The 14,629-nt window shown below is 36.0% G+C and overlaps 1 protein-coding gene across 1 annotated transcript; it reads right to left on the bottom strand.

The window, feature by feature from the left end:
• Window positions 1-905: 905 nt before the first annotated feature.
• On the bottom strand, window positions 906-13,050 carry LOC6646259. Its single transcript, XM_002068800.3, has 13 exons — window positions 12,867-13,050; window positions 12,581-12,759; window positions 12,150-12,505; window positions 11,561-12,083; window positions 11,381-11,488; window positions 11,023-11,121; window positions 10,898-10,960; window positions 8,358-8,480; window positions 5,024-5,203; window positions 2,207-2,701; window positions 1,863-2,040; window positions 1,413-1,791; window positions 906-1,348 (listed from the first exon to the last, which is right to left on the bottom strand). The coding sequence occupies exons 2-13, from the start codon at window positions 12,642-12,644 to the stop codon at window positions 1,130-1,132; spliced, it is 2,787 nt and encodes a 928-aa protein (XP_002068836.2). The 5' UTR covers window positions 12,645-12,759; window positions 12,867-13,050; the 3' UTR covers window positions 906-1,129.
• Between the last annotated feature and the right edge of the window lie 1,579 nt (window positions 13,051-14,629).

Raw genomic sequence — 14,629 nt, 5'->3', positions numbered from 1 at the left:
CTCTCTCTGGGCTAGAGAGTAAGTTGTTTGATCGCTATCGAACTGATAAGCTTCGTTATTAACCACTGATATTTAATTTGCCTTGCAGAGTCTAGCGGAAATCCAAATCATTAGCTATTCAAAGCAGGTCGCCTCTCAGTCTTCGTCTCTGCCTTGCTTGGTTGGTCCTTTGTTTGTGTGTACTAACAACAAAAAACACGAAGAGATGGGGGTTTTTTTTCCAGTTGACATCATTGTTTAATTTTCTCCTTTCGCTTCTTTATATTTTTTTGGATATTATTTATCTTACGCTGTTTGCTTGTGTTTGTCTGTTAAATATTAGCTCCTCAAGATGTCTCAAGTGTGTGGGTGAATGTCTAAATGGGAATTCTTCTGTTTCATTTACTTAAATATTACGCCGAAGAGATCAATATTATTCCTCCAATCATTCAAGAATATTCTTAAAATTTGAGAAATATTGAAATGCTTATTTTCATATGCTGAAAATAAAGTCTTATACGTATAAGAATGGATATTTTATTTCAAACTTTTCAATTTGAACTTGTTTGTTAACAATTTACAGAAAGCCTAAAAGTATGCAAAACAATTTTTATTAACTTGTAAGCAATGAAAGGCGGATGAAGGAAAGCGATTTGTTTTCCTCTTGTTTAAATTCTGGCAGATTGAGTGGTAACAAAATTTTTGGTTGATTTAATACTTTTATTATCTCTGTTAAAAGTTAACTAAAATTATAATTATTTTTTTTGTCTCTGGGAGATTAAAGAGAACGGGAATTGTAATAAATATTTTGTGAAACTTAAAACTCCAATATGTATGTGGGTGAACTTGTCGGGGGATGGGATGGGAAGGAGCTACAACAGTTATACAAATACATGTAAAATAAATAAAAAGGAATAACTGAAGGAGATGAGATGGACGAAGGAGATGAAGGGAAGAACCTTAAACACTAGCAACCCCGAGTCATAGAGGAATCACATCATGGCCATCTGCAATCTGTTGAGGTCGAGGTCATTCCACGCACACAACTGCAGCGGAATTTCATCTACAAGTAGTTTTCCCATCCTCGAGCCGTTGACTGCAGTCTTCCAATTTTTAATGTTAAGCATTTATCCACTAAAATTCCCATGGACTACGCATTATTATCATTGGCCATCACCTTATTGATCCAAGGAACAAAACGCTGAATATTTGTATAGACGCCGGGTAAATGCTCTCGCCCGCAACCAATGCCCCAAGAGACGAGACCAATTAAAGTTTTGCGACCATCCATGGTTAAAGTGAGTGGCCCACCGCTATCACCCTGACAAGAGTCCCGACCGCCATCCTTGTAGCCAGCGCAGAGGAAGACCTAAATGGGAAGATGAAACTCATTTTAAATAAGTTGAAATCATTTGGAAATTTCCCTCACTCACATCGTGTATGGCCTCCCGACGACCTGCTGCACGGAACCAACGTTGACATCGATCATTTGAGATGACCTCAACATCCACTTCCTGCAGCACCGAGGGCACAGTGCTTTGACCATGCCTCGTCCGACCCCAACCAGCCACAGTGGCCATTTTGCCAGTTAATTTGGTAGAAGGTGGCGGCAAACAGACTGGGATAATATGTTGTTTATATACCACATTTCGGTCCAAACGGATGAGGGCCACATCGTTTTTGAAATCAGCAGGATTATAGTGCGGATGAACTTCCTTGCGTTCGATACCATATTCCTCATGATTGAGGCGTTCCTCCTGACCACGTACATCCCATTCGCCAAGACGTATTTTCATATTTGAGTTGGTGGTTCTAGAAAAGAAGAAGAGATATTTTCAGTTAAATTTGATTGACGCAATTTAATTTTAGTTTCCAGTACTCACGTGGCTACACAATGAGCGGCAGTGACCACCCAACGATTGGATATCAAAGCACCACCGCAGCTTAGTTTGCGGGTAAGAAAACCACTCTTGATCAAGGCCACTTGCCAGGGATGTGAACCAAAGCCAGTCGAATGCCCACCGACAATGCGATTTGAACGTGTGTAGACCTCACCACAGCCTGAAGAAAGAAAATGTAAAAAGTAATTAATACTCGGCTAAAATATGACCAGAAAAAGAAACAGAAAGAGTTAGAGACAAGTGAGTGAGTGTGTGAGAAAGAGAGAGAGATATTGGTGCTGACAACACAAAACTACAGATTTTCAAATTGTTTGTTTTTTTAGTACCCGGCACTGGACGATAGGATGATGACGATGATGATGAGGAAGGACCACCATTGGTCTGATACTCATCGGCCGCTTCGCCCGCATTGAGATCCAAGACATTGCCCACAGCAAAGGGCTGGGCATTGGGCAGTAAATCATGTGGATTTCCATCTGCCGATCCTGGCGGTGAATCCGCATCAAAAAAGTTATCCAAATGATTCGTTATACCATGATGACTATTCCCAGCATCATGTTCCCAACTATTTAGATTCGATGACAGAGGGCGATGAGGCAACGGCGCTGGTGGCTTATAGGGATTGCCAGGACCGGGACGCTTGGTGACCCCAAAATAGCCGCCATTTCCATAACCTGGACGTGAACCTGTTGCTGCAGATGATGAGGATGATGATGCGGAGGAAGTGGAAGCAGAAGAGCTGGGCGCTGTGCTATGGTGCTGTGGCTTATTGGCATTCGGCGATAGATCAGGATATATATCATGCAAGTGTATTATGTCACCTGTGTGAGAATGATGATTCATGTTGCTGATAATGATGATGATGATGAGACAGATTTTGCATACACTTTCACTGTCTGTCTGTCGAACCTTTTCACTTACTCGTTTAATTGCCGCCCATAAAACAACAACAGATTTCAATTTCGACCTCAAGATACCCCTTTGCAAATGCTTACTACAGCCATCTGAATATACCCAAACAGATTAATAGTAATAGGTATGACTCTCGCCTGACTGACCGCACGATTGGCTGACATAACTTGAAACAGTTTCGTCCCCTCGATCGAGGGTGACACTTAAAACAAAGACCGGACCTTAATGCCTCAATATTTCGCACGTAATTCAAAGCAGAAGAGAAGGTGGAAATTTGGAGAGCTGACGGCTGAGAGAGGCAGAGAACGGGTCAGTCATGACTTGATTAACACTTTCTTGACTTTGGCCTGGTCGAGTTTTAGTTTTAGTTTATGTCGTAACTTTTCGACATTTTTCCCACATTTGGTGACGGGGCAAAACAAACACACACACAGACAACAGCAAAATAATAAAACTTTGACGAAAAGAAAACCCCAACACAAAATTTCACTTTTAAATGCAAAAAAAAAAACAACAAAAATTATACTGAACGTTCACCCTCGTTTATTTCCGCAAGTGAATTTTTTGGCTGTATCATTGTCGTCTGGGAAATCTCTATGAAAAAAAAACACAAGCTTCAGACAAAGAAAGTGCCGACAGACAGACAGACAGACAGAACTCATTCGTGTGCGTACAATAAATTGCGGTAAAAACTTGAATCTCTCAAAACTTTTCCACTAAGAATTATTTATGCCCCAAGCATGTTGTAATGCCAAAAAAAAAAAAAACAAGAAAAACAACGCTCGTAAAACTTAACTGCAGAAGCCTAGAAAACTAAACAGAGCACAACAGAAAAGAAAAAAAACAAACAAACAACACTTGGAACGCAAAAGAAGCAGCAAAAACTATTTGGTAAATGTTGTTGGATGAATTAGTTAACTTTAGTTTAACAAATATTACGATATGCACTTCAATAGTCAGTCGTATGTACACATGATCGACAATGAAATAAGCTACGCGTCATAATTGTGCAACGAAACATTCTTTTTCAAGCTTTAAATTTAGTTTGGAGAATTTGTGGTTTAAAAATTTTAAGAAGGTCTGGTCATAGAATGTTTTAATGCTTGAGTATGCTTAAAAACTTGAGAAAAAAACTGAAATATATTTTTTAACTTTGCTTAGTTGATGACTACTCGTAAATGTTCTAGTTAAGGAATGGCCTAGCATCCTAAGGCTGTGCAATTATCAACACTTAACCCGTTCGTCTCCATTCTCCTAAAAAAAAATGCTTTTTTAAATCCTTTTTTCCATCTATAAATCCCGAAACATCTCGGTTCTTCATTGTCTTCAAAGCTCCCAACTTAAAAGCTGATATAATTATTAAATATTTATTGAATTTATCAAAACTGGGCTTAAGCCGACTTGAGGTCAATAAATCTTAATAATTTATAAGATTGTAAATCATAGGTAGCACAATAAATATTTATTGAAAATATGTATTGTTGAAGCAGAAATAAATGAAAACTTTTTAAAAGCAACGAATAGAATTTCAAAAACAGAGATCTTTCTTCAGAGATTTTGGCCAAGTTTTGATACTATAAAATTTTCTGCATTTCGTTCAATATTCTATGAATATTTCAATTAACCAAAAAACAGACAGAACAGGAAATATAGAAATCTTCATAAAAGACTATCTAAGTATGCAAGTTGTCGTTTAGTATGAGAAGCTCAACCTATTAAACAATAATCATACTGAGAGCCAAAAAAAAGGCAAAAAACAAAATGTACTTAACATGTTACGGAAATTTACAAAATTTTCTTTTTTTTTTTGTAGACGATCATATCCGGGGGTGAATCTAAACTTCTTTTTGATGGCATTTCCCAGACAGATTAAATAAGTTGAATGAAAGAGACAAAATAAAAGTAATTTCTTTCCACTTCTTACAAATTTACAATGTCTTCTCGTTTTCCCTGCATTTCCAGTTTGTTTTTTTTTTCTTCTTCTTTCTTCTAACCGAAGTTGAACAATTTGGTTTGTCATTTTCGAAATGCGAGCTCTAATTTATTGCTCGCTCTATTATTCAACCAAAAGAGTTGGTATACAATTGCATAAGTTGAAGCTCGGCAATTTGCAATTATCGTGACGAAATGACTTTCAGAATGAACTTCTCTTAGTTGTTGTTGTTGTTGTTGTTGAAGATTGTTTTTTCTGTTGTTGTTGTTGGTGGTGTTGGTGGTGGTTGCATACTCACTCGTGTTATTAACCGGCGTTGCATGTGAGTTCTCCTCGGCATCCAAATCTTTGTCCACGCAACATGACCAAATCATGCCGCCTGAGCAAAGATCGAGCGGTTTGCCGCCACCTAAGACACATGAGATGGACAGGCCGCATTCGAATTTGTGGCCACGAAAGCGGCATGATTGTGGAATCACTAGAAAAATTGGGGGTGGGGATTGAAAAGAGATTAGAATACAAAATGATAATAGAGAGCAAAAGGAAGAGAATAAAAAGCATTAGTTCATTTAAAGCCCTTGTCAAAGTCAAAGTCAAGTCAAATTGTTACTTCGGGATAGCATTTCCATGACGCTATTCTCGCCATAGTATCCAGTGCCGCTACGTCGTGATAAGGCATCCAAGATGAGCATATCATGCTCCTGCTGGGCACTGGGATAACCCAATGCTAAGGCCGTTGAGATTGTGAGACTAAAGATGATGATAATAATGATGCTGCTGCTGCTGCTCAATCTTAGCCAAGTGTCCTTGGCAAGTATTGGCCACATGACTTTCACTTTTGAATATTATATTTTATTTAATTTTTGGTTTTTATTTTTAATTTAAACTTTCGCTTTTGGTTTGAAATGCACTTGAATATGATGAGCAATCCTTTAACTTAAATTTTGTAACATTTTTTGATTGCGGCTTGAGAAAACAGGATTTCACTTTTATTTTCATTTAACTTTCTTGTTTTACGCTCGGCTTGTTCGTGGCTCTCATACACATTGAAAAGAAAAAATTGTATTTATTACACGCTCTGTGAAAGACAACCGCGCGTTGGAAAATTCATTTCAGAACTAAGCCAAACTTTTGTGGCCAGCGAGCCACAAAGCCAAACTTTGAGGAAAATAAAAAAGAAACGATACGAAATGAAACGCAAAGACACAAACAACCGAAAAAGAAGAAATGAAATGAAATGACTTTGAAGCCAGCCAGCCAACCAGCCACTCAGTCCAGCCAGTCAGTCAGCCAGCCAGCCGCATTTCACTTGTAGAGCAACTTTTATTTCGTTGAATGTTGCGAGCTTTTTGGTTGCTTTTCAAACTTGGCAACATGTTGCCAGAGATTGTATATATCGAAAATTGAAGGAAAATAACACAAATAATCTATAATCTATGGTGGAAACCAAAAAAAAAAAAAATGGTTTTGGCACTTTCGAATGTTGATCGAACGACGGTGGCGGTGTCGGTGGCAACGGGCTATTAATTGCAGTTGATTTTCCTGTCTATGAGTGTCTATCATATGGCCAAGACTTTTGCTTTTTATTTTTTCCCCCATATTGCCATATTGCATACATATCGATCATGCCATTGAACTTGTAAAATGCAGGTTGCCTTTTGTCTGATCTGTTTGTTGTTGCTGTTGCTGCTGCTGCTATTACTGATATTTCTTAATGGCTATTCACATTTCCTCCAGCGACCAGATTTCAGTTGTTGTTTAATCTGTGACTCTGGCTTTGGCTTTGCTCACGCTGGCTAATTGGTTTTCATGTACATAAACATTTATTTTTTTCTTTCATTTCATTTCGTTTCTTTTTTTGGAAAGTCAAATTAAGAGGCCGTAAGATGAATTGTTTTTTTTTCACCCTTTTTTTTCTTGCTTTTGGTTTTTGGTTACGGGGTGCCACCAGAACAAGAAGAAGGCAACTTTCGCCTTTTAATTAAAAGGTTTTTTATTTCTTCTTTCTTGTTTAAATTTTGAGAAATTGTCTGAGTCATGTTTATAGGGCGAACTTGACATGGAATCGACAAGAGGCATCAAGGTTAACAAATTGCATAATGTCAATTAGCAATAAGCGAGTAAATAATGTCATCGATTAATCGAATTTAAAGTGGGTGCGTTTTTGTGTGGATTTGGTTCCTCTTACCGCTGGTAATTACCAGGTGAACTCACAAACATATATGTAGCTATCGTGAGTTTAATTTCTCTTAATTTCGATTAAAAGTTATCCTCTATGTGGCTTCTTTACATCAGGTAAGGTATTAAAGCGGTAAGAGTCATATTTAGATTTGCATATTAAATTTTCAAATTTTTCTTATTCTTTTCTTTACTTAGACTTGTATATTTAGATTTTCCTAATTGGCCCTGCATTTTTAAATGAAAGATTTAAGCTACGAACTTGACTGCTACTCATGATGTAGTATTCATGAACTAAAACAATTCAATTCAGTAAAATCGACTATTATTATAAGTATATATAAACTTTATTTGATTAAAATTAACCTATGAATAGACTATGTGCCATGATAACAGTCTTAGTTTTCCATTAAATATGTGAAAACGAAAGACTTAGGCAACGAACTTTTACTTTCTTTAAACTTTGATCTGTAAGATAAGAAACAATGAATTTATTTCAAAAAAACACTCATCGAATTCGCGTTATTAAATGAATTCTTGTATGACTAAGAACATATATAACTAGATTCCATTTACGAATGAGTAATATTAAAACGAAAGATTTAAGCAACGCACTATTAATACGATAAAAATAGAAACCAACAGAAGTTATGAGTTATATAGATATCAATTGAAATCGTTAGATAAAATTTATAAAAATTTTAAAATGTACATATATGAGTTTAATAAGTTTATCATTTATATACATGACTGATCCCAAATATTTATAAACCAAAAGATCATTTGCAGCTAAGCCAAAGCTGAAAATTAAATCTATGTAAACGAAAGACTTAAGCAACAAACTTTTACTTTATCACAACCTGTTAAAAATTAATTTTCAGCCATTTTGATTTTACTATTTGGTCTTATTGCATTTTTATATGGCTATGTGTTTTAATTCGGTAAAATTTACCAATTACGTCTTCGATGTCTATTTATAGAATTGATGATAATGTGTGGTCGAGTGACTTCGATAGCACAAGCTTGTTTCATTTATAACGAAAATATATTTTTAGCTATTCCGTTTTTGCGATCATTTTGTATAATTTTTACACAATAAGTGTCACATGCAAGCAAAATATAGAAATGGGATATACTTTTTCCGTGTTAACTTTTAACGTGTTTTGAAACAAAAGACTTAAGCAACGAACTTGAATTGATCACATGCCGACAGTCATCTTTAACAAGATTTCCTACGAAACGGTAGGTACAAAGTTTTATCAATGAAAGAAACTCTTAGATATTTGCTGACACTTTATCACTTGGCATGTCTTTTGAAATGCCCAAAAACAAAAGACTTGAGCAACTTCAACTTGACTTCAATTTGACTTGACCGCTTTATAAATATTTATGTTTACACAGATTGGCTTTTTTTTTTATTTTTGGTGTTTGTTTTGAGTTTTGCTTATACTTACAATCGAGCTCATCAAAGAACTTGGCCTCTTTGGGCAATTCCTTGTCAATGGCTTGTTTAAGTTGGGGTGTAATCACATCATTGTAAACTGAATTGTAATTGCTGTGGGCAGCAGCTGTTGCCGCTGTGAGGCAAAGGAGAAGTAGCAGCAACAGCCATGCAATTGCCAAAGGCATTTTGCAATACTTTCGTTGTTTTTGTTGTTGTTGTTGCTGCTGCTGCTGTCTCTGATTTCTGCAATTGTTGTGTTTCACTTAATTCACGTAGCAACGTTGCGAGTATTCACTTTTTTGTTTTCTTGTTCGTTTTTTTGTTTCTTTTTCTTTGATTGAATAATCGTCTGTAACTCGTTTTGCATAGGCCCGCAATGACGAAAAGAAGTCAAGTCAAAAATTTCAGAGTCAAGCAGCAACAAATTGAATTAAATTAAATTAAGTACGATTTTGCAATAATAATAACGCCTCAATTCAGATATTTGTATACTCTTTTTTTGCAGTTTTTTCTTGATTTTCTTTATCGTCTCAAGTAAATGCAAGCGGCAGCGGCCTCGTCTTGCGTCGAACGTCGCGGCGAACAGTTTGCGTTAAAGTCAAAACACTTAATAAACAGTCGGCTGACAAATTCGACCAGAAAAAACACAAAAAAAAAATCAAAATGCTGAACTGAAAACGAGCGACAAACTGAGCGCCGGGGACTATTGAGTAATAAGCGCCAAAGTGTTGTCTCTCTGCACGTTGTGTGTGTAAGTGTGTGTGACTGTGTGTGCGTGTGCTGCGAGAGTCTTCGCATCGCATTGAAATCGAAAGTGAAAAGTAAAATAAAAATACAAAAAACCACAAACAACACAAAAAACACACACACACACACAGCTTAAGGCTAAGAGAGCCGACACCGCCAACATTAACAAGTTTTAACTCAACTCAGCTGAAGCTGAGCTCAGCTGCTGCTGCTGCTGCTGTCAATTGCATTTTGTGTGACTAAACAAAAAAAAAAAAAAAATAGCGGAAGCATTCATAAGTTTTCCTCACACACACACTCATACACAAATTTGTCAAGCCAAACCAAACAAAACTTCAACAAATTGACGGAGGAAAAACCACATAAGAAAACCAAAGCGAAAGCCAAAATAACATCTTATTTGCCATGAGCTGATCTCAAGCGTGAAACAATCAAATGAAAATTATAATGAAAAACTTTAAAGAAAATTATAATAAAAAAAAAAACTGCAATAAATAAATATTAGTTAAAGTCATTGATTGTTGTACGCAGAATTATTGAAAATCAATGACACACTTTTCCAATTTGGCTTTGGCTTTGTTTGTCGTTTTCATTGTCATCAATTTGTTTGGAACAAGTCGACAGTCGTAATTGTAGTTTAAGCCGTTTTGTTTTATTGGCTGCCGGTGCTGCAACTAAATTGCACTGCGTAACTAATTTGATTATTGCAAACATTGGGCAATTCGCAAAGGGCAGGGGCGTGGCAATAAGGGAAAACTTGTGAGTCCATTTAAGATGGCAAACTTTCAATCTACATAGCTATAAGAACAGCTTTAAGTTAATATTATTAATAAAGTTTTCGTATTAAGTAGTAGTTGTAGTCCTAGAACTGCTCAAAAAGGTGTAAAGGAATGTAAAGCTCCCCAAGGTATGCAATAGTCGGTAAAGTAATACAACTTTTTGTAAACTAATCTAATTAAATGTCCTGTAGCTTAAAAATTGTCCCAAAGATAATCATTTCGGTGCAACTAAGTCAAATTTTCATCGACAAGACATTGCACATATCGTTTTAAATTATTGAAAAGTTTCTAAAAAGTTGAAAGTAACTGTCTATTGCATACTTTAGGGAACAATAATTATAATTTCACATTCTTTGATCGGAAAATGTGTTACTCGCTCCAAAAATATTCCTTTCTTAATCTATTTTATTAAATTTTTTTATATAATGTACAGCATTTCATTCCATCGCCTTTTTGTTAACTTTCGATGAAATGTTTTCCCTTTGTAACCAAACTACGCCCCTGTTTGTTACAAATTTCACCCACTCTTTGGCAGGTTGAGAGTTTACTCTGGCAATCTATTTCTCTGATAGTTTAATGTGTTTAATGTACAAATTATTATAAATGTTGTTGACTAAGCAATGGGATTTTTTTGTTGCTGTTGTATTGTGCCATTTATGGCACCTCACCAAATAGGCCAAGACACAAGAAATGTGACACAACACACAAAAGAGTTACACACACACACAGGGAGTGAAGAGAAATATAAAAAAAAAAGTTTGGAACGTGTCACAGTTGTTGTCGATTGCGTTCAAGGTCGATTTCGGCACCCATCCACCCAACCACCTACTAAAAAAGGCCACCTAATCATCATTATTTAATTAATTTAATAAATATTTACGATGCGTTTTCATTTTGTCTCTTTCTCTCTTCTTTAGATTGCACATGGCCATTGCTTAATGCTAAATATGAAATAAACTAATGAGATTGCTAGCTGATTTGCATTGCTAAATAAGGTAAGAGAGTTTGGAAAGCCAGGTCTAAAGTTCATTACGCTCGATGACATCCTGTATCCACTTGACTGTCTTTTGTATATTATGATAGATACCTAAAAAACGTTTTCCATTAATACAAGATTAATTCAATCAATTTAAATATGCTTTTGTTTACCTGGTTGATGATCAACACCGCAGCCAAAACCAGCACTGGTTATGCCCACAAGAACATATCGACCACGTTCCTTAACCACCAAGGGGCCACCAGAATCACCTGCAAATAAGAAATATAAATAATAAATCTTACTTGATAGCTTTTTTTTATGGGATTTGATATCATTTTCTCATCGAAAATATTAGAAATCGAGAATATTGATAGTCATTAATGTAATTTCAATTGTGTTGACTCATAACAGATCTCTGTTAACTGACAGCCACAAAGTATGCTATGAATTTTAAGCAAAATCAAAATATCAGTTGATAGGATGTAATAGATAATTCTAATTTTTAAGGTCTTTTGCATCTTATCTTACCCAAACAGGCATCCATATGACCATCGGAATGACCAGCACAAAACATTTCGGCCTTAATTTCAACATTAATCTGTTTGCTCTCATGCCAACGTATGCAATCCAAAGTAGCTGAGGAATTTTCCAAAAACAAATTATCATAAGCTTTCGAATTTTTGGAATCAATTGGAATCCATTACTCACTTATGATAGGCACACTTGCCACTTGCAGCATATTGGTGCCAGCATGGCCCAAATGTGCCTCAGTTTTGCCCCAGCCGGCAATTAAACCTTTTCGTCCAATCAAACGTATGGGATATTGGGGCAGGCAAATGGGTAAAATATGCTCACTAAAACCCGTCGGATGAACCAGCTGCAGCAGAGCCAAATCATAACGATCTGGCTGAGTCATTCGAAAATTGAAACGTGGATGGATTATCTTCTGTAGCACACGATGCTTCTCCACTGGCAGCGGCTCTTGAATGTGTCCCAAATTCTGGGTATCCAATTCACCTAGATACACCGTGATATCGGACAATTGTGCCTGCTGTATGCAATGGGCAGCCGTGGCCACCATATTCGAAGAGATCAAAACGCCGCCGCATTGATATTCCGCAATGCGTATATGAGCCTGCCATGGATATTCAGCAAATTGGGCTGGACGGCCGCCAATGATGCGTTTCTGCAGCGTGTTCTGAGCTGTGCGAGGCAAGCCACATTCAGGGGTCTATACGGAAAAAGATTGGGGGTAAGGAAACGAGGCTAATTGCTCAATTTTCTCTCACAGATTTACCTTACTAGTCAGCAGATCATTATCATCCCGACGACGCAACATGATGCGCTTGGGTAAACTATTCAAAGTGGCCACTTTCAGTTTGCCAAAGTCCACAAGATTCTCCAGCGGCGACTGTTGTTGCTGATAATGATATTGTTGCTGCTGGTTTTGGTGTGACTGTTGCTGCTGCTGATACTGATGCTGATGCTGTGTTGCTTCTGCGGCAATGCAACAGCTGAATAGCCATTTATTATGGCCGCAGCCTTTGGCATGTTTGCCGCCTTGCAGCCAGCACGAGAAGCTCAATTTACAGGGCCAAATGCCAGTCTGATGTACACACTCTGATGGCACGCCCAATAAAGTGTTGAGCAGGCCTAATCAAAAATAGATAAAAAACCCAAAAGTGGAGAGAGAGAAAAAGAAAACGAGATTTTCATTTTACTACTTACTGGCCTTTAGGGGACTCGTTTGTAGCAAAAGGAGCAGCCACAGCAGCATTAGCAGCTGCTGCATTTTAATGAAACTAACTCAATATTTCTTTTATTAGTTGGAATTTTCATTTGTTTTACTTAGTAGGCACAATCTCTGGTTTATATTCGAAAGTATAAATTGAGCAAAAATCGAATACCTAAAAGGCATAGAAAGTGTTAAGTGTGTTAAAAGAGTGAATCATACAAATTACACTGGAGGTATGTACTCCCAAAGTAAGATACAAATTGGTTTTTTTAACGTTACGTTCTTTAAGACCTTAGGGAAAACCTTTGTCCAATACACCTCAAGAAAATATAAAGAAAACTTTGATATTTTATCTGTTTTTAGTGAGAACCCAAAACAGACTAAGAAAACTATTTAAAAATTAGAAAAATAAATAGAAAATCTATTTTATTGTATACTAAGATGATTTTTCAGATTCTTTGATGTTATGTCTTTTCTAAACCTTGTATTTTGTTTTGTTTGCTCTTCTATTGATCAAATCAACATTGTCATAAAACTCAAAGCTGTTGACTTTTATGATGAACGATAAACGAGAATTTGTGTTGACATCAAAACACTTCAAACAAAGTTTATATGTCGCACTTAAAATCACAAAAATAAGATGTTTTTCCTACATTTATCTATGAGTATCCATAAGTATCTATTTTTGCGCCTATATTTACTTGTATAGTAAAAGGTTTCATATATAAGATATATAATATATATAAGATATAGTAAAAGGTTTCATATATAAGATATATATGAGTAAGTAAATATAGGCGCAAATATATATTCCTAATCAGAACTGCCAGTAATAATATTGAAACATAAGCTACATTCATTGGAAACAGATGTTTAATGATTGAATTCTTTCGATTTTTAGTAGAAAACAAAACTAGAATTCAATATATATTTTTAGAGTACTTCAAAACAAATGTAAATATTTCTGCAAGTCTCTAAATTTTACACTTATATTTCTTTGTGAAACTTTTCACTACTGCAATATTAATACTTTATTCTTTTAATATAATTTTTGGGAAAACAGAGGAATTTTACTTAGTTTTTTTAACAGACACTTATACTTTTTGAATTAGTAAATCTAAAAGATAGATTAAATCATATACCAATTTATGATTTGTTAAACATTCTTATGAAAAGATGAAATTTCAGGCAAAATCGGGGACTCAAACATTTAGAATCGTCTCCATGTCATTAAAATTTACTTAACACTCCTTTAATTTTCTGGGAATCTAAAGAGAATTGTTGAAATATTTTGCTGATGATTCTTATTAATATGTGTTATAGCGTAACTCATAGTCGTTTCACTTTATTTAGCATACAAAAATATGGGTGATTCTTATTTATTTATTTTGTTTGTGGTATTGTCTCTTTTTTTGTTTATTTTGATGCTCCACTTTTACTTGACGAATGAGTCACTCTCCAGCTGAGTTACAGCTTTTCAATTGAGGTGGGAAATGGGTTAACACATTTAACTAATTGATTTTTATATAATACACAAATGTATGAAAACTATGTCAAAGATGTATGAATGGCCTCGATAGACCATTGTGAAAGAGACGGATAGAGAGAGTGGGTGCAAGAGAGAGATAGAGCGTTAAGATTAAGAACCGAACCGCACGCGCTGATGGCCAAACTGAAACTGGGCGCTAGTCATGCAGAAGAAGGCGAAGAAGCACCTTGCCACAAAAACTTCTTCTCTACCTCAACAGGTTGTTGCTGTTGCTGTTGTTCTCGTTTGTTGTTGCTCCGGCTGCTGTTGCTCATCTTTATCTTTTACTAATTATTACGAAATGATGGTGTGCAGGAAATGTTTGCCAACTTCTATGCTCTTATAATTATTTTATGCGACGTCGCAACAAGAACGACTGGAATGGGAGCAAGAACAAGAAGAACATGAGAGAAGAAAAAAAAGACAAAATGCAGGTCATACCATTCCATTTTTATGTAACTTTCTAAAACTATAATTCTCTCACACGCACACACATACACACACACGACAGGAG

The sequence above is a fragment of the Drosophila willistoni genome (genome assembly GCF_018902025.1).
Source record: "Drosophila willistoni isolate 14030-0811.24 chromosome 2L unlocalized genomic scaffold, UCI_dwil_1.1 Seg72.1, whole genome shotgun sequence".
Lineage (NCBI taxonomy): Eukaryota > Metazoa > Arthropoda > Insecta > Diptera > Drosophilidae > Drosophila > Drosophila willistoni.
This window is presented reverse-complemented; position numbering and strand designations above follow the sequence as displayed.

Bases quoted from the DNA above. Each gene is read 5' to 3' on its own strand.
- LOC6646259 (XM_002068800.3), bottom strand. From the start codon at position 12,644: ATGCAGCAGCTGCTAATGCTGCTGTGGCTGCTCCTTTTGCTACAAACG. The intron at 11,122-11,380 runs GTAAGATAAGAT...TCTTATTTGCAG, and splicing joins TCATATGGATGCCTGTTTGG to GTGATTCTGGTGGCCCCTTG. The intron at 5,204-8,357 runs GTAAGTATAAGC...CAATTTTTCTAG, and splicing joins GTTCTTTGATGAGCTCGATT to TGATTCCACAATCATGCCGC.